Source organism: Syngnathus leptorhynchus, chromosome 4, assembly GCF_054491065.1.
Source record: "Syngnathus leptorhynchus isolate UIUO chromosome 4, UIUO_Slep, whole genome shotgun sequence".
Taxonomy (NCBI): Eukaryota; Metazoa; Chordata; class Actinopteri; order Syngnathiformes; family Syngnathidae; genus Syngnathus; species Syngnathus leptorhynchus.
The window spans coordinates 14,488,169-14,514,525 of NC_141198.1; the positions used below are offsets into that span (position 1 = coordinate 14,488,169).

The 26,357-nt window shown below is 45.2% G+C and overlaps 1 protein-coding gene and 1 long non-coding RNA gene across 9 annotated transcripts in view; one reads left to right on the forward strand and one right to left on the reverse strand.

Moving 5' to 3' along the window:
- Positions 1-26,314, forward strand: cfap299 (cilia and flagella associated protein 299). Of its 8 annotated transcripts, XM_085910513.1 has the most exons (7): positions 170-944; positions 1,078-1,154; positions 2,060-2,185; positions 6,022-6,112; positions 19,314-19,456; positions 24,067-24,196; positions 24,332-26,314. In XM_085910513.1, the coding sequence occupies exons 1-7, from the start codon at positions 942-944 to the stop codon at positions 24,422-24,424; spliced, it is 663 nt and encodes a 220-aa protein (XP_085766639.1). In that variant the 5' UTR covers positions 170-941; the 3' UTR covers positions 24,425-26,314. The 8 variants fall into 8 exon arrangements, with proteins under 8 accessions (XP_085766645.1, XP_085766638.1, XP_085766643.1 ...); XM_085910519.1 differs by lacking the exons at positions 170-944; positions 1,078-1,154 and adding an exon at positions 1-125 and having other exon boundaries at positions 2,061-2,185; positions 24,056-24,196; XM_085910512.1 differs by lacking the exons at positions 170-944; positions 1,078-1,154 and adding an exon at positions 1-125 and having other exon boundaries at positions 2,061-2,185.
- The window catches only part of LOC147058314 (uncharacterized), a 3,052-nt gene continuing 1,509 nt past the window's right edge, over positions 24,815-26,357 (reverse strand). Inside the window, exons 2-3 of the long non-coding RNA XR_015065908.1 lie at positions 25,328-25,398; positions 24,815-25,091 (exon numbers count right to left, since the gene is read on the reverse strand). This is a non-coding gene — a long non-coding RNA (uncharacterized LOC147058314). The remainder of the gene's footprint in view (positions 25,092-25,327; positions 25,399-26,357) is intronic.

Here is a 26,357-nt window from a genome sequence, read left to right on the forward strand (position 1 = left end):
TTACAACACACACGGGGAAAATGGAGTCAAGCAATAAAAATATACAAGACGCGGTGACCCGATTTAAAGATTACAAAGAATATTTGGACTCCAAATTGACATCGATGGATTTGGTTTTCCTCACTGTGAGTCAAGTTCCCTTCGTCGTGTTAAGTGTTTTGTTTTTTCGTGTTGAGAGTTCCTCGTGTACTAATTGCATTCACTAAACTGCGGGATGGTACATTTGGATATACCAACCGCAGCATATACATGAAATTAAAACGGAAGTTTAACAAAAACACACACTTCAATTCGGAAACGTTTTTCAGGTCAGGTTCATCGTGTTGCCTAGCAGCTTCTGCTTCAAGCCTTGTGCGTGAGCTAATAACATGATTGTTTAGGTTAACTTCTTTTGATAACAAATAATATGCCTTACTGACCAAAAATTGTGGAAATGCTTCATTAGCATCCGATAAATTGGTTCCACGCTACAAATGGGGAAGCAATCGTAAAATCAAACCGATTCTCAACCAGGTCTGGGAACGAGAGCGGTTTTTGTTGCTGTAATCATCTGGGTCACACGCTAGAGGGCAGCAACGCATAATTGGAAGATTTCGCCCCAGACGCAACGAGATGGCAAGGTCGCGGGTGCTTTCGTGGCGGATTTTGTTTGAACACCTGTGTCCACACTGGGCACCAATCAGCTGTCGTCAATCACTGTTTCGCTGGCTTGGGTCGGGCCGGGTCACCGGCACGCCGACGAATGTGCGCCTCTAATGCGTCGCTCCACTGCCTTGCCCTGTTTTTCCTGGCCGCCGCTCTTTGGGGCTTTTCACATGATGGGTCACATTACAAAATCATCACCTCGGCTGCCAGGATGGATGTTGCGGCTGCGTGTCCGGCGTTGAGAGCACAACGTTCGCGGCCACTTTTGGGACCGGGGGATCGTTTCTGCCAAAAGAATGGTGGTGTGTGTGTGTGTGCAAGCGTACGTGCATATGCGTGCGCGCGCGTGCGCGTGTCTGGGGCGTTGGAGTTTCCGGACGTGATCGGCGAGCTGACAGTCCGCAGCGAACCAACTGACAGCTCGCTTTGCAGTTTGGACACCGTTGGACGTCAATGGCGTTTCAACCCCACCTGCACGAAAAGGCCAACAAAGCGCTCCGTTCACGATTGGAAAGTACAGTTTGTGCGAAAATAGCACTATTAGTGCTTACCTTCTGAAAAAACAAACAACTTTTTTTTTTTAGTGTGTTTAGCACATTCATGAAATCAGCGCAGAATGATTTTCAGAAAGGTTTTATTAGACGGAGCAACCGACCCAGTAGTTGGAAAACTAAGTATAACATTTATTCAAAATAGGTAATCTGTATTTTTTTTAGGGGGGTGGCGGACCTCGAGAGTTTGTTTGTGCTTGTAATCTGAGGGGGGGGGGGGGGGGGGGGGGAGATAGTCTCGAACTTCAACAACGCTTTAGCAAGTCAAACATTCAATGAAAAAAAGTTCATGAAGTTGCAAACAAAGTGCCCCTTTTAGGATTTGAAAGTACAGTTTTTGGGGCCTGTCTTCTGAAAAAGAAAACTCCAAATGTGTTCCTCACATCTGTGAAATAAATTGAAAACAGAAAATAAACTCAGATGTGGCAATATTCATCTGTCGCAATTTGGTTTGTAGTTTACAATGGGTGACCAAAGAATATGTGTGAAATGAATGGAGAAAAGTTGCAAGTTAGCATCTTGCCTAGTTACTCAGCACGTCATTTGGTCAGCAAAACGATGCAGAAGCAGATGAATTTAGGAGACGAGATACCGTTTTGTTTCCATTTCATTTGTTGTGGCTCGTTAGAAGACTTTGCTTGATGAGGCAGGCGCTGTGACTCGCCGTCACCTCTTGTGGATCAAAATATGTTGTTGTCATCCACAATAAACTCAAAACTATTTAACCGCAGTCATGAGGAAAGTTCTGACTTTAGCATCAGTGGAAACATTCTTTTTTTATAAAAAAATAAAACAATATATATATAAAATAATGTTGATGTTTTGGTCGATGACGCTCAAATGGACAATTTTACTCTCTTCCAGAGCAAGGAGTCTGCTCGTAAGCTGGTGGAGCACGGACACAAGGGCACTGTGCTGAGTCGGCGGGAATTTGAGCAGCGGAAAGCAGCGTCGGCATCGGTGACCTGCTTCCACCGGAACCAGACGACGTGAGTTTTACTCTCCCGCGAGTCGTCGCCCGCCTGCTGACTAATGCATGGAAAACTGCGCGTGACATATCTGGAAGCGCTTTCACGCTCGGAATTCTTGATGTGGCTCTAGCTGACTTTGTGTCTGTGTGTGTGTGTGAGCGTGTGTGTGATTGTGTACGTGTGTGTGTGTGTGTGTGTGTGTGTGTGGGGGGGGGGGGCCTGGGCTACGGGCGTGTGCGAGTGGATGGATGCAGGAAGTCTCTGGGTATCACTTTCCGCCATCGTTTCTCTTCCAAATCCAGCTGCACGACATGAAACGTACAAAATAATGTTGACACAAATGCAAAATATCCCAAAACATTCTTGGACTGTGGGCCTTTTGTTTCCTAAAACTGCTAGTTAGTTAGTGAGTGAGTGAGTGAGTGAGTGAGTGAGTGAGTGAGTGAGTGAGTGAGTGAGTGAGTGAGTGAGTGAGTGAGTGAGTGAGTTAGTTAACTAGCTACCTAGTTACTTAGTTAATTTGCTAACTTGCAAGTTGATCAATTAGCTAACGAGCTAGATGGGTACATAGTTTATTGGTTCTCTTGCAAGTTAGCAAGCTAGCTAGCTAGTTAGTTGGGTACTTAATGAATTGGGCAACTTGCCAGTTAGTTAATTAGCTATCCATTTCATTATCAGAATGAGTCAAAGACTTTTGAGGCAACAGTTTTTGTTTGTAGCCAACCAGTTAGTTAGCGGCATTTAGTTTTTTCCCCGCGTATTTCCCTCGTAGCGCCTGCCGAGATGATCACCGACCACTCTAGCACAAAACCCCTTTTTTTTTTTTCCTCATCTCATCGTGGTCGTTGTAAAGTGTTTTGCACCTGCAAGCAGCAAAGCTCGACCCCTCCTCCTCCTCCTTGCTGTTGGGGGAACGTCTTTCACCTTCCAGCCTGGTTTCTTTTCTCATCATTCTGTCAGAGTCCCCCCCCCCCGCCACCCCCACCTTCTGCCTTTCAATCCATCGTGCTCTCCCGGAGACCTTTAGTGCCTGCAGGTGTATAAATAGAGCTGTTTTCAATTAAGGCGGCCTGTAGCGTGCATCTGATCAATGTGTGCGCGCCCCCTCCTCTCTCCCTCTTTTTACCCCTGCACCTGTGGTAATAAAATACGCGGGGGAGTGGAGACGTTGCCCCGCCGTTGGCCCGGCTCGCCTCTCCTCTCCTTTCCTCTCAAGGACAGCACCCTTTTTTTTTTTTTGCTAGCACGCTAAAGAAAGGAGGAGGAAGAAGAAGGAAAAAAAGACAAAACAAAGAAGCTTCCAGTGCAGTGAAATTCAATAGCATGGGATGGGATGCTTTGTCGTCCTTGTGTGCTTATTTGGTTAGCAGGAAAAAGAAAGGAAAAAAAAAAAAAAAGAGGAATCCGCCGCTTCCAGTCGGGACGGGAGCCTGAAATGGAGCCGGAATTAAATAAACAGCAGCGAGCGAGTTTTGATCCGACCCGGAGACCACCTAGCGTGACCGACGTTCTTCCCCAGCAGCTTTTTGCCGTACGGAGAAAATTTAGTCAGTGTGATCTGATCATCGACAAGCCACTCCCACATTTTGGGTGTTGGCTTTCAAATGAGACTTTGTGATTCAAATAATACTTTGTAGCCTGCCATAGCGTTTCAAAACGAGGCTTTCACTTCAATTTAGTCTTTAGTGTCGAGCACGGTTAAAGGTATGGGCCAGAATGGACCCAATACAGATACCAGGTATAAACACCTATTGGGCCCATACCGACCTTGTTAAAGGTATCGAGTAATGTGGAAGCTGCCGATACCCACCACCGTCGCTACCTAAATTAAGGCAACAACAACAAAAATGTGACAGCAAATCCTTCTCAGCAGTTGATGATGCGACAACGCATGGTCAACTCATCATTTGTAGTCAGAAAGAAAACGTGTGCTAAGGTGCTGTGCAATGTTAGCTGGAGCAACATGGAGGGAGGGGACGGGGGTAGCGGCAATCAAACGGGCACCAGTGGAAGTCAAGTTGTCATGGTTTCATCCTAAATGGCGACCCAGATGACATTCTGTTGGCTTCAAGTAGAGCTCTTCCGCTTGCTTCAATCTGCCGCAGGTCTGAGAATCGGTCCAAGCAGATTCCTCACCATTAAAGAGAACCATGTTGAACGCTCGCTCGGTGAGAATGTTCCATCTGTGTTTCTTCAAGGTTGTTTGTCATCTTTCCACTTGTCCTTTTCCATTTCTTCTCTCCCTCGTTTTCTGTAGTGATTTAGCAGGGATTCTTTTTATGGTTCTCCAATCCTCCTGCCTCCTAAATCAGCCGAATCCAAAGGCCGCGCGCCCCCGCAGCCTCAGCGCTCCGGTTGTAGGGCAGGAAGCGGGTTCCCACATCTTCACAACGGACGAGCGGCTCTTCTGGCTGACTGACGCCGCCTTGTTGCTTCCTCGCCGTTCAAGGGCGGTGTGGGGGTTGAGCACCAATTTTCATTTTTGTTTGAAATCAGGCCCTAAATGAATACACGTGCCGCCAGATAACGAGCCGACCAGGAGCAACGGACAAGAACATTTGATCACATTACCCCAATATTAGCCAACTTACATTGGCTCCCGGTCCATTTAAGATGTGACTTCAAGGTTCTTCTATTAACCTATAAATCATTGCATGGCTTAGCGCCTTCATATCTCGTCGACCTAGTTGTTCCGTCTCGTAAGCTCCGTTTGCAAAACGCTCGTCTTTTAGTGACCCAGAGGGCCAAAAAAAAATGTCTGCAGGGTCTAGAGCATTTTCTATTCGGGCTCCAGAGCTTTGGAATGCCCTACCCATGGATATTAGAACTGCTACCTCAGTAGAAACGTCTAAGACACATTTAAAGAGATATGGCCTTTAATTAACCTGTAATGGCCGATTCAGCTGGAGTTTGTGTTTTCGCTCCCTCTAACCCGTCAAAGGTGTTGGGGCGTCCAAGCTAGGGTTTCAAACAATAGCTTTCAAAGATAAGCTTAGGGGTGAGGATTTGAAATTTGTGTGAGGTGGTCCTTAAACAATCAGCGGAGTCTTCCTCTGCAGTATAGAGCTGAAAAACCTCACTAGTGACACCAACAGGCCACAAACTGAACGTCAGGGGCCACAGACATGGAGCAGATGACGCCGACTTCAGCTGACTTCACTTGCCTTTTCACTTTGCCCTCTCGTAATAATTTCACGGGCCATCTGCTTTAACGGCGTAGCGGCGCAAGCTAATTAGCGAGTCGTTAGCCGCTTATAGTGCTAGTAACAACAAAACAAGGATAAATGAGTCCGGCTAAGAAGGAGAAGAAGAAAAACTAAGTGTTTTGCACCAGTGGCGTTCACTGGCCGTGACTTTATAAGTATGTGTGTGTGTGTGTTTGTGGGGGACTGGGTAACCACCCCCCCAGCACTTTGCCTCCTCAACAGCTGTGTTTACTTTGGGGCTGCCGAAGCACCGCTCGGCGCACCCCCACCCGCCCCCGTGTGACCTGCAAAATGATGGCATGCACATGCAGCCTGCAACCATAGGTTCAGGAAAAATATTTTTAAAAAATGCCATTTTTATTCATTGAATATATTTTGTTTTTTTCCCGTTTGAATGATTGCAACTCATGGGGTCAAACTGTGGCCATTGTTTAACTGCCAGAAAAGAGCTTAAATCAGGTAAATATTGCGGCCACAGACATGAGGCGCATAGCATGCTAAGCAAGCGAAAGAGGATAAATTACTTAAGTTGATCGCAAACACCCAAATGTTATCTTGGCAACTTTAGAATTCAATAAAGAACCAAACCGTGCATCACCACAATATTCCGACTCACTCGAGTGCTAACATGCTAACGTTTTCTTCCAGAACGCTGGCGAGGTCCGGATGTGACATCCGGGACAACTTCCTCAGGGAGCTGGCTGAGCGTGAGGAAGCCAACAGAACTGGGAAAATGACTGTGAGTGCATTCGTATGATTGGCATGTGGCCTTTGTTTTTTTGTTGTTGTTTTTTTTTTAAACTTTCGACCCGGTTGCAACGCCTGACGTAGCTTCAGTACTAGTCAGCGCAAGCTTGGTAATGGAATTTAGGAGGCAAGGCAAACTTCCCATCCCGTTAAAGGAAAGGCTTGCGGCGCGCCGCTCGGGATGTCCGGGACACGTCCGAGTGGAGAAAGCCCAGGACGGAATGTCGGGCGCGAGAGGCGGGGGGGAGCCGCATATTTGTGGACGGCCAGTAACAACATTGAAAAGCTGCTGTTGGGACAAGGACAAGGTGCGGGACGTTGCAGGGCACAGGCCACTTACTGGTGCGCGCCGCACATTCCGGAAACATTCTTGGGTGGCGGGAGATTTCCTCACGCAAGTCCAGTGAAGCTGCTAACTCAGCTAGTGAGCTGGAGGAGATAAAAAAAAATGTATTCTGCAAGGTGACGGCATGGATGCACACTTATTTTAGATTTGTCTTTCCATTTTGTTGGTTTACTTTGAGTGTTGTTGTTTTTTTTTTTTTTACATACTTTTTACAACACTTTGACAAAGTTAGTTTATTTGAAGTCACAAAATGTATTTTAATAGCATTATGTTGAATTTCAATTTTGTTTCATTTCGTAGTTTTTTTTTTGACTCGTCAACTCCGAGCATCCAGTCCATCCGTCACTCTCGGCATTGACGGAGTGAGATGAAGCCTCCGTTTGAGTGTCACAAAGGATGACTTTGAGGCACAACGATTGTCTTTCCTCAGAGCCGAAGACATTGGCATTGTGCTGCTGCGTGTCATTCGTCACGCTTTTGTCCCCGTGGCCTTTCAACAAGCTGGCTTGAAATTACACCTGTCAGTTGACGTGTTGCCTCAGCACGGCCCCTCGTGCCCTCTTCCTCCTCTGCCGTCCGTCTCAGCTTCATACAAACATTGCGACTTAATATTCATGGGCTGTAATCTCTAACATATGTTGTACTTTGATCGAGAACGCTCTGTGGTCATTTTTAATATACCTATTTTAATCATCTGTTGCGTCACTTCGAACAGTCCATGGTATCGAATTTCCACATATGCATCATATTGATGACATATTTGATGAGGGTTAGAAGTTACTTAAAAAAAAAATAAAAAAACTTCTTCAATGGAGGATATGCACTGACGTCACAGATCGGGGCGGCCATTATTGTTTGAGTGGCAAAAAGCCTCGTCCGCTGCCACTAGACTCGAGAGGATGACGGCCTGGGTGGGTGTCGTGAGTGATTATTTCGTCCAGTTGGACCAAGAAAGCTGCATGCTCCAGTACCAGCCTTGGCCCTATTAGCGTCCGCCGCTTTTTTGCCACCCAAACAAACCATCGGCCGGTCTCTGACGTCACGTGCGTATCCTCCATCAATTCAGATCGCACCTGCACCGGTCGCTCGAGGGTGTGTTCATTGTTGTCGGGGGTGAAACTGAAGGTGTGCTCGCCTCACCGCAGGACAGAGCATCACATTGAAAGCTGTTTAGGCTTCGCTGACTAGCCTCGCTATTGTGGACATGTAAATTGAGCCTCAAATGGCGTCCTTTCTACAACATCCAGAGACTCTTTTTGATAGACTTGCACAACAACAAAGCGACTTCATGTTGCTAAGTCAAACTAGCATTCAGAAGCTGGAATTTCAAACACGCAAAATGACCCAATATGACTTTCTGTGCCTTTTTCAGGCATTGCTTCTGGAGGCTTTTTTTTTTTTGTGGCTCTACATGCGAAAAACACGGCCACCAAATTTCATGTCGATAAGTGAAACTCTCTTCCGGGGCTGCAAATGGCTGCTTGGAACCAAAATGGCAGACTTCCTGTGGATTTTCAGACATAGTTCTTTGCTAACTTTTGGTGGGCTTAGTCATAGACATACCCACCAAATTTCATGTTGATAAAAGAAACTGGCATCCCGTGCTGGTTTTTGCTAAAAATTCTGCTTGCCGCCAATTTTCCTGCCATTAAAATGTATTTTAGCTTTGTCCAAAATCATGTTCAGCTTGGATCATTAGAGTAAATTCTTTTTTTCGTTTTTTTTTTTATCTCCCATCGAGGAATTTGTCAGCCGTGCCTGCGCAGAGCGTACTGTGCCCCAAGGGGACGCGGCGCATAAAGGAAGTGTTTGTCTTTGAGGGAGGCTGTGCGCCCGGCGGCCAATCGTGTATTGATAAGCTCCTGTCACTATAGATAATAAGCTGCTCGCTCATGCGGCCCGCAGATCAAGTGAAATTAAAGAGGAATTCCCATGGCTATTGCATTACATGTCCCTCTCATGTGTTTGTGTGCGCGTATGTGTGTTTTGCGCACGCAAAAAAAACTGCCATGTTTCATATCAAAGGTGAAAAGGTGCCAGGCTATCATGTTAGATTGACTTGAATGGCATCAAGGAGTTATCCTGGAGGGGCAGAGACAAAAATCTTGCAGGATCCCTAATGTGCACGCAATGAATTTAAAAAAAAGTTTTTGTTTTTTTTCTTGTTTTACATATTTTTTCTTTTTTTTTCCCAATTTCCATTGGTCTTTTTTTTAAATCCATTTTCTGAACCGCTTTTATTATATACATTATAAACTATATATACTTTTTTTTCTATTGTATGGAAATCAACATTTTAAATATATATTTATTTTTCTTTTCATAGTTTAAGATCATTTTCTTTTATTTAAACTTTTTGAACTTAATTTATTTTACAATAGTCCTTTAATCTAATTTTTTCTTTTGTTTTCATTTATTAAAATATAATATAAATATAAAAGAAGCTAACACAAACACTCACTGTCATGGCCACAGTTTGACCGTGGACCGAATCTTTTTCCATTTCTATGACGTCCGTCAGCGGGGGAGAAAAAAAGAGTTCCGTGATTGCGGATGGTACGTTGCACCTTAAGGGATTTCAATCGACTTGACGTGTGTCTGGTGTGCAACTTCGAGTGATCTCAGGACAGAAAGGGAAAATAGAGGCCTGCCTGCGACGTGTCTTTGGCGGATCTTTTTACCCAGACGCATCAAGGTCGCGTGCAGCCTCCGTTGCTGTGATCCATCATCATTTAGCCTTGTTATCTTTAGCCTTCACACTCGCTTCCGACGGATGGCCACGTGCCTCGAAAGGTGCTGCAACCTCCGTCGGTTTGACCACGCAAAGTGTAATTAAGCATTCATAGTATATGATCAAGTGTATGACCAATAAAAAAAAGGAAGTGTGGAAAGTCTTGTATTTGTCAATGGAGCGAAACCATCTGCCAAATGTTAGTGTTCAGGTCGGTGATTTGCAAGCAAGCCGGGAATCTGAAAGTTAAAGCATTAGCTCAAATCTCAAGTGTACTGACATGAGTTCACCTGAGGACGGCATAGGTGTGCAGGTGCGTTGGTCATGTGCCTTTTCAGAGATAGGTGTGTGTGTGTGTTTTTAATGAGATGAGTGTTAATGTTTTTAGTGGGATCAGTGTGTGTGAGTGAGCGAGCGAGCGAGCGAGCTGTGCACTATTTACTCAGGTGGAATAATACACTTCAGTGCGTGAACACAAGAGGATTCCCAAGAATGCGCTCCATATGTTGTCCACAGCGGATCAGCAGCGACTCGGGTGGCAGATCGAATGTCAATGTTTTCACCCCAAATGGATTCCTTCATGGAATTCGACTTACTTAGCTGGCATTACATCGCTAGACTCAAGCACGCACCTTGCTTGAGCGACACCAGGCTAAAACACTGCCAAGAGAGGCTAACCTTGGCTAAAACAAGTTGACAAATGCTAATATACATTAAAACAGGCGAGAGACTGGCTCGTCTTTTCCGTTGCAAAAAAATGCACTACGTTCAGTTCACGTTGGTCCAAAATATGAACGAGTTCATGAACTTTGGTTCAACACTACCTAGCATACACGACTTGTAAACAATCCAAGACAAACCACAGTTTCCTTAATGATTTTTTGTTTTGTTTTGGGGGGTTTTGCAAATCAAAGCTCAAGCTGAAAAATGCAGGATGAAGATAAAAAAATTCATTCCTGTGGGTCGTTATGGAAAATTGGGATGAGCTGACACTTCCTGACGTCGGTCATCAAAGAGCGCCGTTGAGCGTGTTGCCTTTCCCAACATACTGACACTCATTAGCTGGCTCGTAGCTATCATTAAATGATGGCGCGTGGGAGAATTTACGAGGGTGGTGGCGTCAGCCCTCTGCTTTGTGTCGCGCGGCGGGGCGGCCATCTTGTGTTTGCTCAAGAGGTGGGACCACTTGACATGGCAGCGTCCGGTCAAATCCCTCAAGAATTTTAAGCTGCTTATTAACGGCCGTCACGCGTTTGTTTACACTTGCCTTACGGCCGTCCATCAATGCGTTTCACTCGGGAGGTTCCACACCAAGTTATTGCTTTATTGCTGTTTTTTGTGGAAACAGAGAAAAAATGTATCTACATCCCAAAACAACATTTAAATGTAAATATGAAAGACAATCGCAATGAACCTCGTGCATTTTGGAGGAGTCAAAAAACAATTTGTTCATGTTTGTGCAGACATCTTTTTTTGAACGACAACGACAAGCTCGTCTTTACCTCATCTCACCAATTTGTACACGTCTACGACAAATTTGTGGCTTCATCAAACCCTGTATGTATTTGTAAATGTCAAAGATAGTGTTCTTGTCAATATCAAAGACAATTTCAAAAGCTACGCAATTTTGTAAGTAGTGAAGAGGGAGCAACAGTGTACTTGTAAGTAGCAACAGAAAGTAAGCTTTGGATTTTGGTAAAGATAAAAAAATTGAGATTGTTTTATTGTACAATGGACCATTTTGGAATTGTCAAACCAATTTGACTCTTCGCTTTGACTCTTGGCTTTATATAAATACTCAAGACCATTTTTAATGGGTTTAATCATTAGTTACGAGAACCAACTAATAGGCATCTTTGTCTTTTACACTGTATGCATTTTTGGGGAAACCATTTTTTTTTTAACATCAAATTCAATCCTGTAGCAGTAATTTCCTGGAGAAGAGCCAATTAATTTTTCTCTTTAGAGTTCTGCTGCGAGCCGTCTGTCACTCGAATGTGCAAATGTTTGTCATTGGCCGCTTTCACTTCTCTCTGTTAAGATAAACAAGTGCGTCCGGAGAGCTTGAGTTGGTTTTTGCTCTCGTAGAGCTTGTTACGCAAATGTTTGTTACGCAAAGGTTTCCGCTGCAACTTAAGCCCCGTGTTAAGAGGGAGCTCACCCAGCCATGTAACGTTTTAACTCAAAGGGGGGGGGGGGGGCTTGGGCGAGGGGGCCCTCTCGGGTAAACACGGCTAATAGCGGCTACTCCAAATAAACACTCGGCTGCTTTACAACAAAATGGCGTCACTAAAAGGTTCGCTGACAGGCACGAACTTTGACGGGACACTCGCGTTGCTCTAGTCAGATTAGCTGGCTGACTTGCTACTCACATCCACCTAAATTGCGGGCACCCATTTCCGGCTCAAAATTCACATTCGTTTTGAGATTTGTTTCATTTTACCATTCACATTTGGCTTACACCCGTGACACACCCCCACCTTTAATGTGCCGAAGTGGTCCGGCGGACGGACTGAGACTTTAGTTGGCACTTCGACCATCACGTACGATCCATAACGCAACACCGCAAACATTGTTGAATATGATTCTGATCATGTTGCCTACAGAAAGGCCTGCCCCGGCTGGAGTAGTGGAATATCGAAAGGTCTTGTCCTCCACATGTTGGTGGTCCAAGCTTGGACGTTTGCCACTGTTGTGACTTGTTTGCTGCGTAGCACATGCTAAGGCTAAAGCTAAAGCATCTGTCAACGCAGATGCATGCATCACCATAGCGACCGGTCAAAAGAATTAACCTGGAGATCAACGCTTTTGTTTGGCGGGACAGCTCACACTTGACTTGAATTTGGGTAGCTCGCTTTGGTATGTTTGACATTTCCTTGTTTGTCCACAAAAGGATACGTAACATTCTTTCAAACTCCTTTGGCTTTTTCACTTTCACCAGTGCCACCACGCCACAAGCTGTTTTACGGAGCGCATGCCTTTATTTTGAAAATCACATTGTCACCACAAGCGTGACCAAAAATTGGGTGGCAAAAAAAGGATGCTTTTATTCTTTAAAAAAAAAAAAGTTTTGGACTGAGGTGACCACATCTTGGTTCAGAAGCATGCAGGTGCTTTAATTGTACTTTTAGGAAGTTGAAATTATTTCTTACATATACAGTACATTTTTTAATCAAACATTTGTTTGGAAAATAAGCAGAAGAGAATGAGATGGTTTGTTTCACTCTGTAGAAGTAGACGATGAAGACAAAGATCCTGAAGCAATAAGGAGTCGTTGATGGCGACTTTGAAGTACACGGCATTTAATCCTAACCCTCCCTTGTGCTTTCTCTCTCTCACTTTCTCGCTCTCTCCCCGCTCAACCTTTAATTAGCTGAGCGGACCGACAATAAATCTCAGTGATGATCGCCGTTAAAGTTTGAGCATGGGAGATTGTCGATATGATTGGAAAATGCTAACCTAATGAATGTAAACGCTAAACAATAGAGGTACAACCCCTTTGGCGTTTATACAAGTGCATTTTACTAGTGTTCGTTCAACTCTAATTATTTAAACTTTTTTTTTATTATTTAAGCCTTTTGAGACACTTGTCACAACATCAATACAAGGCAACCAGTTTCATTGGCACGGAAATAGAGAGTAGTGCGAAAAGTTCAAACTTAGCACGTGCTAAACTACCCACTTTGATGTGTTAATGTTGTTTTGGTCCATTTGAAATCATCAGGATAATCTCCAAAACATTCAGTTGGCAATTTGACCAAGCCCACATTGTTTGAAGTCAGATTTGTTTTGGGTCACGACAGGATTTACAAACCCAACACTTGCTCTTTGAATCCAGGGGATCAGGTTTCCAACCGGTGGACAAAACTGATTGTTTTTTTGGACTACAGGCCAAACTGAGAATCTGTAGACCAAACATTGGACCTGCTCGCTGGTCTATAGATTATAGGTTTTAAGATCTAGCCTGCCTTTAAGGCAGTGTTTCCCAACCACTGTGCCAGTGTGCCGTGAGAGATGTTCAGCTGTGTGTGGAAAATTGTCCAATATTAAGTATGGAGCGCATCAAAAACACGATCGCCAAACCACTGGTCAGTTAGCGCAAGGCCTGCTCAGCCACTTGCTAATTTAAGATTCAAGAGTTTTTATTCACCATGTTTGAGCGTGCCAAACAAGGAATTTGACTCCGGTATATCTTAGGTGACTAACAACACTCAGGACATGTGAAACTGACAAATATTCTCAGCCATCCCCTGATCTTAAACTCCCAGGAGGGCAAGGAAAAACTCAAAACTCCAACTAGGGGAAATGAGAAACCTTGAGAAGAGACCACAGATGGGAGGGTCCCTCTTTCAGGATGACCAGGCTGCAATGGATGCAGAGAAGAAACATAGTACAAACAGTGTAGACAATCCAAAAAAGGTGTGGAGAGCAGGATGTTATTGCACAGCAATGACTCTGAGACTCTAAGAATGGTGTGAGTTCATCAGAGCAACAGCCTGGGGGAAGAAAGAAGCTGTCTCTGTGTCTGCTGGTTTCGGCGAACAGGGCTCCGTCCGGAGGGGAGTAGTTCAAACAGACTGTAACCTGGGTGAGAAGGGTCTGTAGAGGTCTTGCTTGCACATTTCCTGGTCCTGGACAAGTACAAGTCTTGGATAGATGGGAGGTTGATTCCAATGATTTTTTTCTGCAGTCCTGATTGTCCGTTGCAGTCTATGCTTGTCCTGTTTGGAGGCCGATCCAAACCAGACAGTGATGGAGGTGCAGAGGACAGACTGGATGATGGCAGTGTAGAAGGTCTTCAGCAGCTCCCGCAGCAGGTTGAACTTCTTGAGCTGTCTCAGGAAGTATAGCCTCTGGCAAATCGGAGAATCTTGAGATTTCATGTCGCGTCGGGCTGACTGTATTGCATTGGCACATCTTCAGTTTATTTGTGTGCTGCTGTGTGCTTTTGCTGACAGTGACACTATGACGGCCGTGGTGCGTTTGTGGTCCGATGGAAATCTGAGCATGCAGTTCAACCGGAGAACCTGGATTGTTCATTTTTCACCAACATAAAATACACAGTCAAGTCGAGACACCTCGAGTGTGATAGGCACTAAAGTGACATTGTTCTTATTGTCGCAATATTTATAGAGCTAGTCTAACACAGTAAACAAAGTCATGTTGTTTCTTTTGGGTTTTAATCACTTCCAATAGTTTATTCCTTACACTGTCTAAAACCTTTTTAAAAAAAACTGTCACTTTTATTTAAAAAAAAAGACTTACAATTTAAAGAATATTGAGTATTTATTTTTATTCAATTATTCCACTCTCCATACATATATAGAAATAGGACTTAACATCTTTCGTTGTAATATAACAGATTTTAATATAGAAGCTGGTGTAACACTTAGCAGATATTTGTTGGTGGTGTGCCTTGAGATTTTTTTCCAATGAAAAGATGTGGCGTGAATGAAAAAAAAGGTTGCGAAACACTTCTTTTAAGGGACGTGGTCTAATGAGTGACATCAAGAGCTGCTCCATGCTCTTTACAAGTGTGTTTGGGCTACATATTGGGGCACCCAGTGGAAGCCCGTGTTGTGCTTCAAAGTAATTTACAAAGTGAACTCATGTCCTTAAATCCTGAAAGTCTTGACTGACGCACAACGCCGAGCAAGACAAAGAAGCGCACCTCGCTGAGCTTTGTAGTGGCCACGTTTGAACAGAGGTCAACCGTGGGTCAACTGCGGGTCGACTCCTTCCCATCGCTGCTGCTGTTTTTTTTCTCCCTCTTTCTCTTTGCTTCTGTTTTCCACACCTGAGCTACAGGGAAGGTTTTTACACCTTGGCTGTCTTCCTGGCATCGTTGCGCTGTTTGTCCTACATTTTCTCACATAAACTGTTGCGGTTCGCCTACGCTTGGGCCAACATTTGGAGGCTTTCGCACCTCTGCTCCAAGATAGCAAGCACCAACAAATCAGCTGTCATTCTCATAACATCATCTTTGTAACATGCCACAAATGTGCACAATCATCATGTTTCAGAGATGAATGGTCACAGTGACCAGCAGGTAAGGCTAAAGCTAACAGTGGACAAGTGAAATTAGAGTTGGCTCAAGCAAATGAGGCGCAATCTGGTTGGTATATGGCAGAATCAATGCATATTTGCACTGTGCTCACTTGACCCTTTTAAATGATTCTTGGTCGCAGATTGGAATGTGTTTACATTTAACTTAGCGAGAGTTAGCGGCAGGGCTAACATTCTAACAGCTATTTGTCTGCCTTGAAACATCTGCTGCTGCTGCAACAACAGGAAGGGAGTGCACAACTTGTGGTGTGTGTGTTGGTGCCACTTTGTAATTTGTGTCCTGGTGCATTGTGGGTAAGTGCCACTGATGGCTTTATGAGCAGATTGTCCATAAGATGACAATGACCAGCGTTCAGAAAAACAAGCTACTTCAAGTTAGTTCTTTCTGGAATCTCAGTCAAAGAAAGACATAGAAAGCCAAAGCGTGACATCGTTGATTAAGTATCTTTGACTTTTTGCCCAAATTCTGAAATGTACGTCCAGAGTGATTGCTTATTTTTTAATTGATAGGTCAGGTTACACTGTTTTACAAATAAGAGGATTTAACTTTTGATTGAATTATGACCTTATCAATAGTTAGTGTCTCGTAGTGTGTGAGAGTCGTCTCAGTATCTTATTTTTGTTGATGTCATAAAAGAACCTTGAGGACCCGTGACCAACCGCGAGCTTCTTTTTACTGTCCTCAACGACTTCTTTTGGGTTACAAGGAAACGACAGTCAACACCGAAAGCCGGCCTTGTATCACATTGGAATGCGCCAGAAAACGGAAACCGTTGCACACAGTTTTGGTGAACATGCCAAAACCTCCCTTTGAAATTCTATATTTTTAGAGAAGCACGAATTGAAACATTTCGAGACAAATGTTTGTGATCGTCCTTCCAAGTAACCAGTCGTATGTTTGTGATCTCGAGGCGGTTGCCGTTTAGTCGAAGGCCAAAAAGTGATGAGCCGCATGTGGCCTTGTTTGTGGCGGACACACACGGGGGACTAAGGCACGCTTCCCGCTCGTTTTTCGTTGCGTTCAAAGGAAAAGGCGCGGCCCCATCACGCGTCGGGAAAAGCCATCGAAAAAGGTCTGCCATAATTCCCTTCCCTCTTCGGCGGTGTGGGTATTTCGGTCCCTGAACTCGTATTCGGCTTCCCACTGGTAATTTAAAAGCCAGCGGAATGCGGGAAAGATTGTGGGGGGGGCTCCGGCGGTGAATGGAGTAGGACGCATTTGCGCAGAACCGCATTCGCCGAAGTCGCCCGCTAATACCGCCGACTCGGGCGTGCCGCGCATTTACTGCAGCAGGAAGCTTTTTCTCCCTGCTTTTTTCTCTCTCGTTTTTTGTTTCAGTGCTGGAATGGAAATGATGCCACCTGTCAAGCCTGACAGCTTACTCGGCAACCCCAAAAACACTTGTGGTCTTTTCATACATCATCGGGGAGGGGAGGCTTTACCTTGACAAGCTAAAAAAAAAAAAAGGTCCAATTTGAAATCCCAAGTTCAAGACTGCCCAAGTCACCACGGTAGGATGAACAAAGTCCACGACACGAGAACTTCTATTTTCTTTTCCGTGAAATTCAAGAGCTCCCGTGCCCTCCAGGCCTCGAAAAGTAGTCTTCATGAGAGCGCGTCCCTTTTTGCCCAGCGGGAGTTGACTTGATTGTCATCCGCATAGCAGTGGAGGGAAATAACCGTGCTTGCTTAAGACGGAACCCACGGGCAGAAAAATTGTTACAATGGCAACAGCAAGGCCCCCACAACTGAGCCCTGTGGAACGCCGTACGACAGTGGGGCAGAGCGGGATTCGGAGCAACCGAGGCCAACGCCATAAGTGGATTCATGAGCTTGTCAAATTGATGTTCATGCAAGCGGTTTGATTTTGTTATCAATATCAAATTCACTCAGGTGGCTTTATGAGTCCGTGATGTGAATGTGCTCTTGAAGCGCATTCACACGGTTGTCATATTTATTATGTTCATCTCGATGTTTGCGCCGAGTGGATTAGTTGCGGTCAGTTACACGCTTTAAGTCTCAAGTGGTTGTAATTCTGTGGATCATTTGTTATCGAGTGAATTTGGCTATCCGTGATGTCATAGTGAGGGGATTTCACCAGATGATCGCAACGGTCACAATAAGTGGTCCCACCATTGCAGGAGGTTTGAATGGAAATTGGAAAGCAGGAAAAAACAACCCCAAAAAAGCGGTCTTGAAATTAGTGATTGCGAGTAGCCTGTAATTTGGAGCGCGTGGGTTCAAGCCTCTTATGTTCTGACCGCGATTTGATGGGTCGCTCAAAGGCAAAGAGCGGGGGCCGGATTTTTTTTTGACGGCGGCCCGGCAGGCTCGCCACGAGGAGGGCACCTGCCCGCCAGACACCGCCCGCGCACCCTTCCACATGCTCCTTCCCAAAACGAACGGGCGGCAAGTCAGCCTGCCGCTCCACTAACTTGTCACAATGTGAATCTTTGCCCAATTTAGAAATGGGCAAAAACTGGAGCCAGCAATCATTTAGATTAGCTTGAATTTTGGCACAAACTGCATGTTTCGCTAAAAATCTGAGCGTGAATTTCTTTGAGATTGAAAGCTCAAGGTGTTCATTTACAAATCTGTGTCTGTTTAAACGAAAGCTTATCAGCACAAATGCAGATTTTTTATTTCAATTTTTTTGTTTCAGGTAAAAAATAAAAAAAATAAAAAGATTTAGATCAAATTCTGTGTAAATTTGTTTTGCAATTGTATTCAATTTAGACTGCACACAAGACTTCAATTTAGATTTCATGTCATTTCAGATGACAAAAATGTATGCGGCAAGTTGACAAAGACTTGGGACTGTGAATTCCGATGAAGAACTTGAATTTAGATTTGCCAGTGCAATGTTAGATGACACAATTTCAACACATTTGCATGAACAAAAGGTTGAGGGAAAAAAACAAACATTGAGAGCCTACTGTGAATTGAGGCAACAAAAACTTGATGAAGAAATAAACTTGTGAATTGATATCAAAAACATTGATTAAAATATCAATTTTGCACTCCCCAAACCTGGCTTGTGAGCACTCATTTAGATCACAAACATGAATAAGAATAGAAAAAAGTCTTTCTGTGCCATTGTGCAGATAAAATGTTTGGCTACCGCAATGCAGCGAGCAGCAAGCTCTTTTGAAGCGTCCATTTTTTTTTTTTTTTTGGTCTACATTTTTTCTGCATGCTGCCAAGACATCTGTCTACTGACACACCCTGTAATTACCAAATGCCCGGATAAAAATGGCCTCCCATTATTTCCACTCTCCTGGCGAGCGCGCACTAGCGGAATGCTTTCGATAGTCATTCAAATCATTTTTTTTTTTCCCGTCTTTGTGTGACCAGATTTTATTTTTGTTTGGTTTTTTTTTTGTGAAACAATGCAAACTACATTCTTGTATTTGCACATATAAAAAAATAAACCTGCTTGTATAGTCATGTGGAGGCTAAGACAACATTGTGTTGACAAAAGACTCACTCCGAGCGAGCCGGCCACCTCTCGGCACAGTTTACATAACAAAAAAAAAAAAAAAAAAAGAAGAAATCATGAGTGTGACTTTGAAGAATGAAAACCAGTGAGTGTGAGTTCAGATGACAAACACGTTTGCACATTTCCCCAAACAGATTTGAGCTAAACATGCGTTCATTTCGATCCTCGGGTTTCCATAACAAAAAGTAAATTTAGATCAACTTGTGAGCTCAAACTTGGACAAGCGACAAGTGCCAGCTCGATTTTTAATGCACATTTAAGAAAACAAAAAGTTGTGCTCACAAATGTAGATGAAGACAACCACAGCGAGCACGACTTTAGATGGAATGTGTGAAAGTCCACCTGGGCCCTTGACCACGGGGGCCGCGGGGGGCCCTCCCTGTCAGGTCAGCGCACCTGTTGGGGTTAATTGCCGCCAGCTGACCATAGTGACGGGTGGAGGATGGCCTGGAGCTTGGGCGTCGGTCAGAAGGATACCCCCCCCCCCCCAAAAAAAAAACCCTCAACCAAAACAAACCCCAACACCTTCCTCTTCTCGTGTTGTTGGCAGTCGCTGCTCTTCATCCGAGACGTGAACGCCGCGGGTCAGGAAGTGTCTGGCTATTTGGACTACGCCCACAAACTGCAGACGCGGGACTTTGTGCCATACTTCAGCGGCAGGAAGAAGCTAGTGCCAGGACCCCGGGATTTATGGTGAGTCCAGCTTGGACAAAGATCGAGGGGGGGGGGGCGCGCTTTGAAGGCAAGGAAGGAAATACAATAGTCGGTCGGCAAGGACTCGGCATTTGTGGAAAGGGGAGGCCGGAGTTCTGTAATTTGAATTTGAAAGCTTTGAAAGGCTTTTTTCAACTTAGAACCCTAACCCTGGCTGGAAGCCCTACTTTTTGAACGTGTCATTTAAACCCTACCTATGGTTTCAAAGCCCGACTGTGGCTTGAAACCCAAACTAGAAATAGCACATTTGAAAGCCTAACCTTTGGATGAAACCTCAAATCCTAACTTTAATCCCTCACCTGGTCTTAAAACCCTACCGTGAAAGTCATCCCCTGGCTTGAAACCCGAAACTGAAGCCCTTTGACTGTCTTATAGGTTGACGTTGAAAGCCTCATTTGTAGCACCCCCTCGCCCACCTAATATGAGACCTCGACTTGAAACCTTCATTTAAAAGCCAAGCCTGAAATCGTTGCCCTGGAGCCTTGAATCCCTTTTCCGAAACGCAAACCGTGTGTTTGCCTTCTTTTAATGGAGTCCCACGTGAGTTAATGTGGAGGTCACGCTTGTTTGAAGCATTCAAAGCTGAGGAGCGCTCGTGTCTCAGCGTGACGCCGTTACCTCATCGCCGCCGGTTGCTCTTTTCATTCAAGGAGCTTGGCGTGCTGGCGCAGCGGCAGGTTGCTCATTTGCTCTGAGAGGTCACCACGCGGTCTGCTTCCAATTTGCCGCCCGAGCTCGGCCAGCGTTAAAGCTAAGCTGCGGCTAATAAGCGCATGAAAGCAAAGAAAGGCACCCATTGCGAAGTCAGCCCAAGCCCGTCAGACTTTGTCGGTACATAAAAGAAACATCTCCGCTCTGGACTGCCGCCATCTTGTTTCGTCATTTCATCATCTCTGTACGCCCAAACGCGATTCATTTCAAGAAAACTTTTGTCTTTGGGGGGCAGTTGAAGGATGAAACGCTTCTTCTCCTTCATGTCCACTTTTTTATCTGGACCTTTGCCATCATTTGGCCACGCCGCAAACCTGCTCGGCAGGTTCTGGGAATTCAGCCCCCAGAACCAGGTTGACTCGTGAAAGCCACGTCAAAGTCGACAGGCGTGTCTTTCCCACCGAAAAGTCTGAAAAGACACCAGAGGAGCGACATTTTTCTCTGAAGTGGCCATCTTGGGCTCCTTTGGGCCATTTCCAGGTGCTTGAGGGTTTTTGGAAATTCTTCCCCCTGGTTGTCAAAGTAATTTCTAGCGGTCAGAGAAAAACACACTCCTCAAAAAAAAAAAAAACTTAGAGCGGCGCGACGAGTCGACCGGTGCCCCAAAACACACAGGGAGTCCTACATTTTAGGTCAAGGCAGCCATTTTGGACTTTTGAAATCTGGTTGGCATGTCAATCATGACATGACCGGCAACAAAAGTCTCAGGTCAGTCGTGTTTTGTTTGACGCGGCCATTTTACATCATTTTGATCTCTCCAGTTTCCACCTTTGTCGCAAATTTGTCAACATTGCTGAATTATGAGCAACGCTCGACGACTCGGCATAAAACACGAGGCCCAAACACGCTCGGCACGCCACCAAATTGCTCCGCCCAGTCGAACTCCAGTGAGGCCAAAAGAAAATGTTCAAATCTGGCAAGGAAGCAGAAAGCTGAGCCAGCAACTCCGACGCATGAAATTAGAAGCTAGCGGAGGTCGGCTCGGCCGGCCCGCTTGCCCGCTGCTCACCGCTCCAGGAGAGAATGCTTGCGCTGCACTGGCCTCGCTGCCGAATACTAATTAAAGTTTTTCCCCTTGAAGGCAAAATTAGATTTTTTTTTTTTGCGACAGATCCACGGATGAGCGCATACCTCGGCGCCGAGTCCGAATCGACCCAAATGTCACATTTCTTCTGGCAGACTACTTTCATTCTACGGTCAACCGCTCGGGCGATGCGAGGCGTTTGAACGGATGGGGCGTTGCCGCGGCAACCCCCTGAACGCTCCGCTCCGGCAGCCGGGCAAAAAAATCTATCTGGACCCAGATGATTTGTTTTTGTGCAACCGCTTGACGAAATAAAGTGGAGCATGTTCAACGCAAACTTTTTTCATTATTTTTGCAGTGGCCATTTGACATGAACTTTGTCATATCCTGTGGCTGTGGTCCTACAAACAAAAACTGCCGTGAGATTGGTGAAAGCCCCCGGAGCCTTTTTAACTTTGGCAATGAAATTTGGTCGGCACGTCCAACCCTGACCCCAGACCCACAAAAAAGACTCACGCCCAAAAAGTCACAGCACTCATTTTTGGGTTATTTTCAAATGTCTTTCAAAGCCTGCTTTCAACCTCGTACATCGTCCAATAGGACGATGCTGAATTAAAAAAAAAGTTTTCCTTTCAGCCTAGCGTGTGAACAGAGCGTGGCAGTGAGGTTTGATGACTGGCCTTCAAATACAAAACTCTTAAGCTCCTCCGCATGTAAAATATCTTCACCTCGCCCGGCAAATATTTATCAATCTGGGCTGCAAAGCAGGCCGCGAGTTCCTAGTAATGCCGCGGCACAACGCCGGAGTCCCACGGGATGCTGGATTGCTGGCAAAGTTAATTCAAATGGATGGCGTCGCAAATGTTTTGACAGCGCCAAATGAGGCCAGGCACAAAGGTCAGCCTCCAAGTTTCACGCCCGGTGAGCCAGCTGCCTGCCTGCCTTCCTGCCTTCCTTCCTTCCTTCCTTCCTTCCTTCCTTGCCTCCCTCCCTTCTTCCTTCCTTTCTTACCTCCCTTCCTTAGAAAGAGCCACTCTAGGCTCTCCTGGTGATTTGGAGTCCATCTCGTCAGTGATCTTGGTCAAAGGAGGGCCAGCGACTGCTACGTTAGCTACTCGGGCTAAGGAGCTGACATTGGTTCGTCAGTGGTGAAGCGATCCAGTCTTACATCGCGCCATCGCGGGACTGCCAGTGTGTGTGTGTGCGGTTGAGTGCAACGAGTGGGCAGCAGCTTCCGGCACATCCAGCAGCATCTGCTCCCTCTTAGCGCCAACCACACTGCCTGTTATTGTTCCCCACAGAAGGGGGGGGGGGGGGGGGCAGCATGGAGACGATGGAAAGAGGACAGAACGCAAGGGGAAGAAGAAAGATTCAAGACTAAACATCCGTAAAATCAATCATGTTGGGCGAACCAATTTTATCATGATTTGTGACATCTCCAAAGTCTCCAGAATCCATCTGGGATGTTGCTGAATTAACTTTGGATACTTGCTACTTCCTCGATCTTATATTTCAAGCCAGATAAGGTACTGATACCGGGTATCGATAGGGCGGGCTAATGCTCACCTTATTTCAAGGTATCGGGCATTCATGGAGGTTACTGACACTAGCTGTCAAAACAGAAATATTCTGACATCTGTCATTATGTGGATTTCAATTTTGTGTATCAAAAGTGCACCGGATCATTTTCAGCGAGTACTAAAAGAAAGGGTATCGAAAATGTCTTCTTCCAAATCATGGTGAGGATCTGATGGCAGGATCGGGGTTTCGAGTTATTGTTTTAAAGCTAGGTATGTTTACCAAACTGGGCTTTGAAAACAGGGTTAGAGAGTCATAAGCTAGGATTGTGTGTCTGGGTTTTCAGTCATGGTTGGCCTTTGAAAGTAGGGCTTCAAATAAGGCTTTGAAATTAGGGTTTCAAGCCCCTGTTTGGGTTTCAAGTCGGGGTCTGGGATTCAAAACAAAGTTTCAAGTTAGGCGTGCATGCCAGGGTTTGAGTTATAAGATAGAGTTTGGCTTTCAAGTTCGGCATTGAAAGTAAGGTTACAAGCAAGGGTTGGGTTGGGCTTTCAGGGCATACTTGAGAGCTAGTGAGAAGCATGTAATGACTGGAGATATAATGTTCTAGCGGACAAATTCAACGGCAGCGACCTCATCCAAAATCAATAGTGTTTTGGATAGCGGCTAACTGCTAACTGTGTGTAGTGTGCGTGTGTGCGTGTATGTCGTCTGGCTGAACTCTAAGCGGCACACTGGCACTCGGTGGGATTTTTAACAGGTTTGCGAGATGTTGGCGCCGGGCCACTCTGCGTTCCCGTGCGGAATGTGTCAGACGCTTTTTGGCTTGTCCTTGCAAAAAAAAGAAAAAGAGAGAAATGTTTCAAAGTTTCGAGCGTTTCCACCTTACGGGATTTTTTAACTGACACCTGCAAGGTCAGGCAGCATGGCGGGGCACTGGTTTGCATGTGCGCCTCAACAGTTTAGAGGGTGCGGGTTCGATTCCACCTCCGGCCCTCTCCGTGTAGAGCTTGCATGTTCTCCCCGTGCCTGCGTGGGTTTTCTCCCGTTTCCTCCCGGTACAGAAAATGGATGGATGGGCGGGCAGACGAGGTCGGCAGTTCACGCAGCCCCATGTTGCCCGACTGACACCGGCCTGAACTTGAGAGGGTTCCAGACAACAGTTTGGCTTTCAAAGTTGAGATTCAAGTCAGGGTTAGACATTCAAGTTGATCTTTTAAGACCATTTTTAGGCTTCAAATTAGGCCTTGGTGTCTCAAGCCCAAATTAGCATTTGAAATTCTAGAAACAAATGGACAAGATTTGCACTTTTTGACTTTTTGGAGTTTGCTCACAGTTACTACAATTGGACCAATCAGACGTCAGCTTCCACGGGCAGCTCCAACTACGACGTCATTTACGAGCAGCCCGACACACTTCTGTTCAGAAGGAAGACGGACGGCAGCATCCTCAACGTGGACCCGCGAGTGTGTGTCGCCAAGCTCCCCCTACTCACCCAAACACACATACACCCATGCTAAGTTCCTTAGCATCAGCTAACGGTGGCTACTGTTGTTGTTGAGCCGCACTCTTCTTCAACACGACTCACCCTTGTGTTCCAGGTCCATCCCGGCCAGGACGCGCGAAGGAGCGCAGTGCAGTCGGACCTTTACGAGCACGTTGCCATCCTGGACCACTACTTCGCAAGTGTCTGAGATGTACATGCACGTACGCACACGTTTGACCTGAGCAGGGGTCAAAGGAAAATCTCCAGCGGGGAGGCAAATGCGTATCAGGTTCTCCATCTGGGCGGAGGCCCAGCAACATTCCCTTTTTAACTTGCTTATCAACGTAATCATCACCAACGTGACTTCCACAATGTCAGAAGTTGTAATGGGCCCAACTTGCCTTTCATCTTTTTGCCCCTTTTAGCTCCGTTTATCTATTTTAGTCGCAATCGGACCCTGGGGATTGAACTTGTGCGTTTCATCAAAGCTGCCCCACGATGCTGCGCTCACACGCAATGATGAGGAATGTTTGTTTTAGGCTTTTTGGATAATTTAGTGTCATCTCGCAATTTTATACCAAAAAAAATAGTTCTTTAATTTACTTTGTTTTATTTGGTCAAGTGATTGAACAAAATAAAGTTTTTAAAAAGATGTGGAGCCTGCTCATAAAATGTATTTGAACCAAGATGATTTTATTTTGTCCAACCACAGAACAAACTAACATGGAGTCATATCAACACATTTCATTTTTCAATCTACGTGGTTTATATCGTGTGTGTGTGTGTGTTGTGGTTATTATTTTGGGAGCATAATGATCAGCCTCCTCCGGCCCGTCTGTCTTGTTCTTCCGTCCTCGCGTCATCTGCTGAATTGTCTAAACAAATTAAAGACATAAGAGCTTTGTGAGATTGGCTGAAGAAGGAAGGTGGGGTTCCCTTTGCTTTTACAACCCGCCGGCTGACGTTGGACTGATAGGAGAAAAAGACGACGATGAATGCTTAAGCATTCCGCATGCTCTTAGCATGCACCGTGACGTCCATATGCATTTACAAAGCAAAGCAAGCAACATGACCATGCTTTAAATTTAAAATCTAACTTGATTCATATTACCATCTTGTTTTTGGACAGGGGAGACATTTCCTGAGTGTGGGTCCGTCCGGAATCCGTTTCCTGCAGACTCTCTGTGATGTCAGAAAAGCAAAGTTACCTTGACTGACGGACTCATCCTTTTGAAAACTTTGGCCAATTTCAGGTAATCTCATGGTTTGCTTGGACTGTCGTCACTTCGTCGGCTAAATTGTCAGTTTGGTTGTGAGCCAGTGAGTCGGTTAGAAATTTTGCTCATTCATCAGTTTATGACTTCGTCAGTCGTTGGCGGGGCATAGTTAGTTAGCATGTCTTGCGGATGCAGATTATTTCATTTGGGCTAATAAGCCTTGTTTGAGAGAACGTTCATTTGTTCGCTACTTGTTAGGCTAGTGCATAATTATTTCATTCTGTTTGGTAGTTAGTTCTTAAATGTAACAGTTAATTTGCCAGTTACTTCGCTAGTTAGTTCATTATTTCGCTGAGATTCATCATCAACAAATTCAACAAATTCTTTTGTTCAGACAAGATTTTTGGGGGAATTTTTTTTAGTTCATTAGTTTATTGCTTGGTTAGTTGTTTTAATTATTTCATTTATGCATCAGTTGGCGTGTTTGTTAGCCTGCTAGTTTATTATCAGTTTGTCCGTTGTTTGTTTGATCATTGTTTAGTTTGTCATGATGCCAGTTTGAAACACAGTTCGCCTTGTCTCGTCTTTGCGATTAAGAATAAGGAACAACAAGACAAGTGAACTGCTCCAGCTTTCATGGTGACATTCTTGTGACATTTTCAGCCCTATTTTCCACAAGCTGAGTGGCTTTCCACTGTTGTACAACATGGACGGATACTCTTGAGTTGCTCCAGCTGGAACCCCTCTAAAAGCCCCTTTCCACCCCCACCCCACCACCCCCTGCGAGGGTCCTAAACGCGTTCAGTGTGTGGACCAAGTTGCGGTCAAATTATTGCAATCAGATGTCGGAGACGGAGAAATAACCTCATCGTTTCCTCACCGGCGCCCCTGAAAGCCACGGGGGGTGGGGTGTACGGGGTGGGT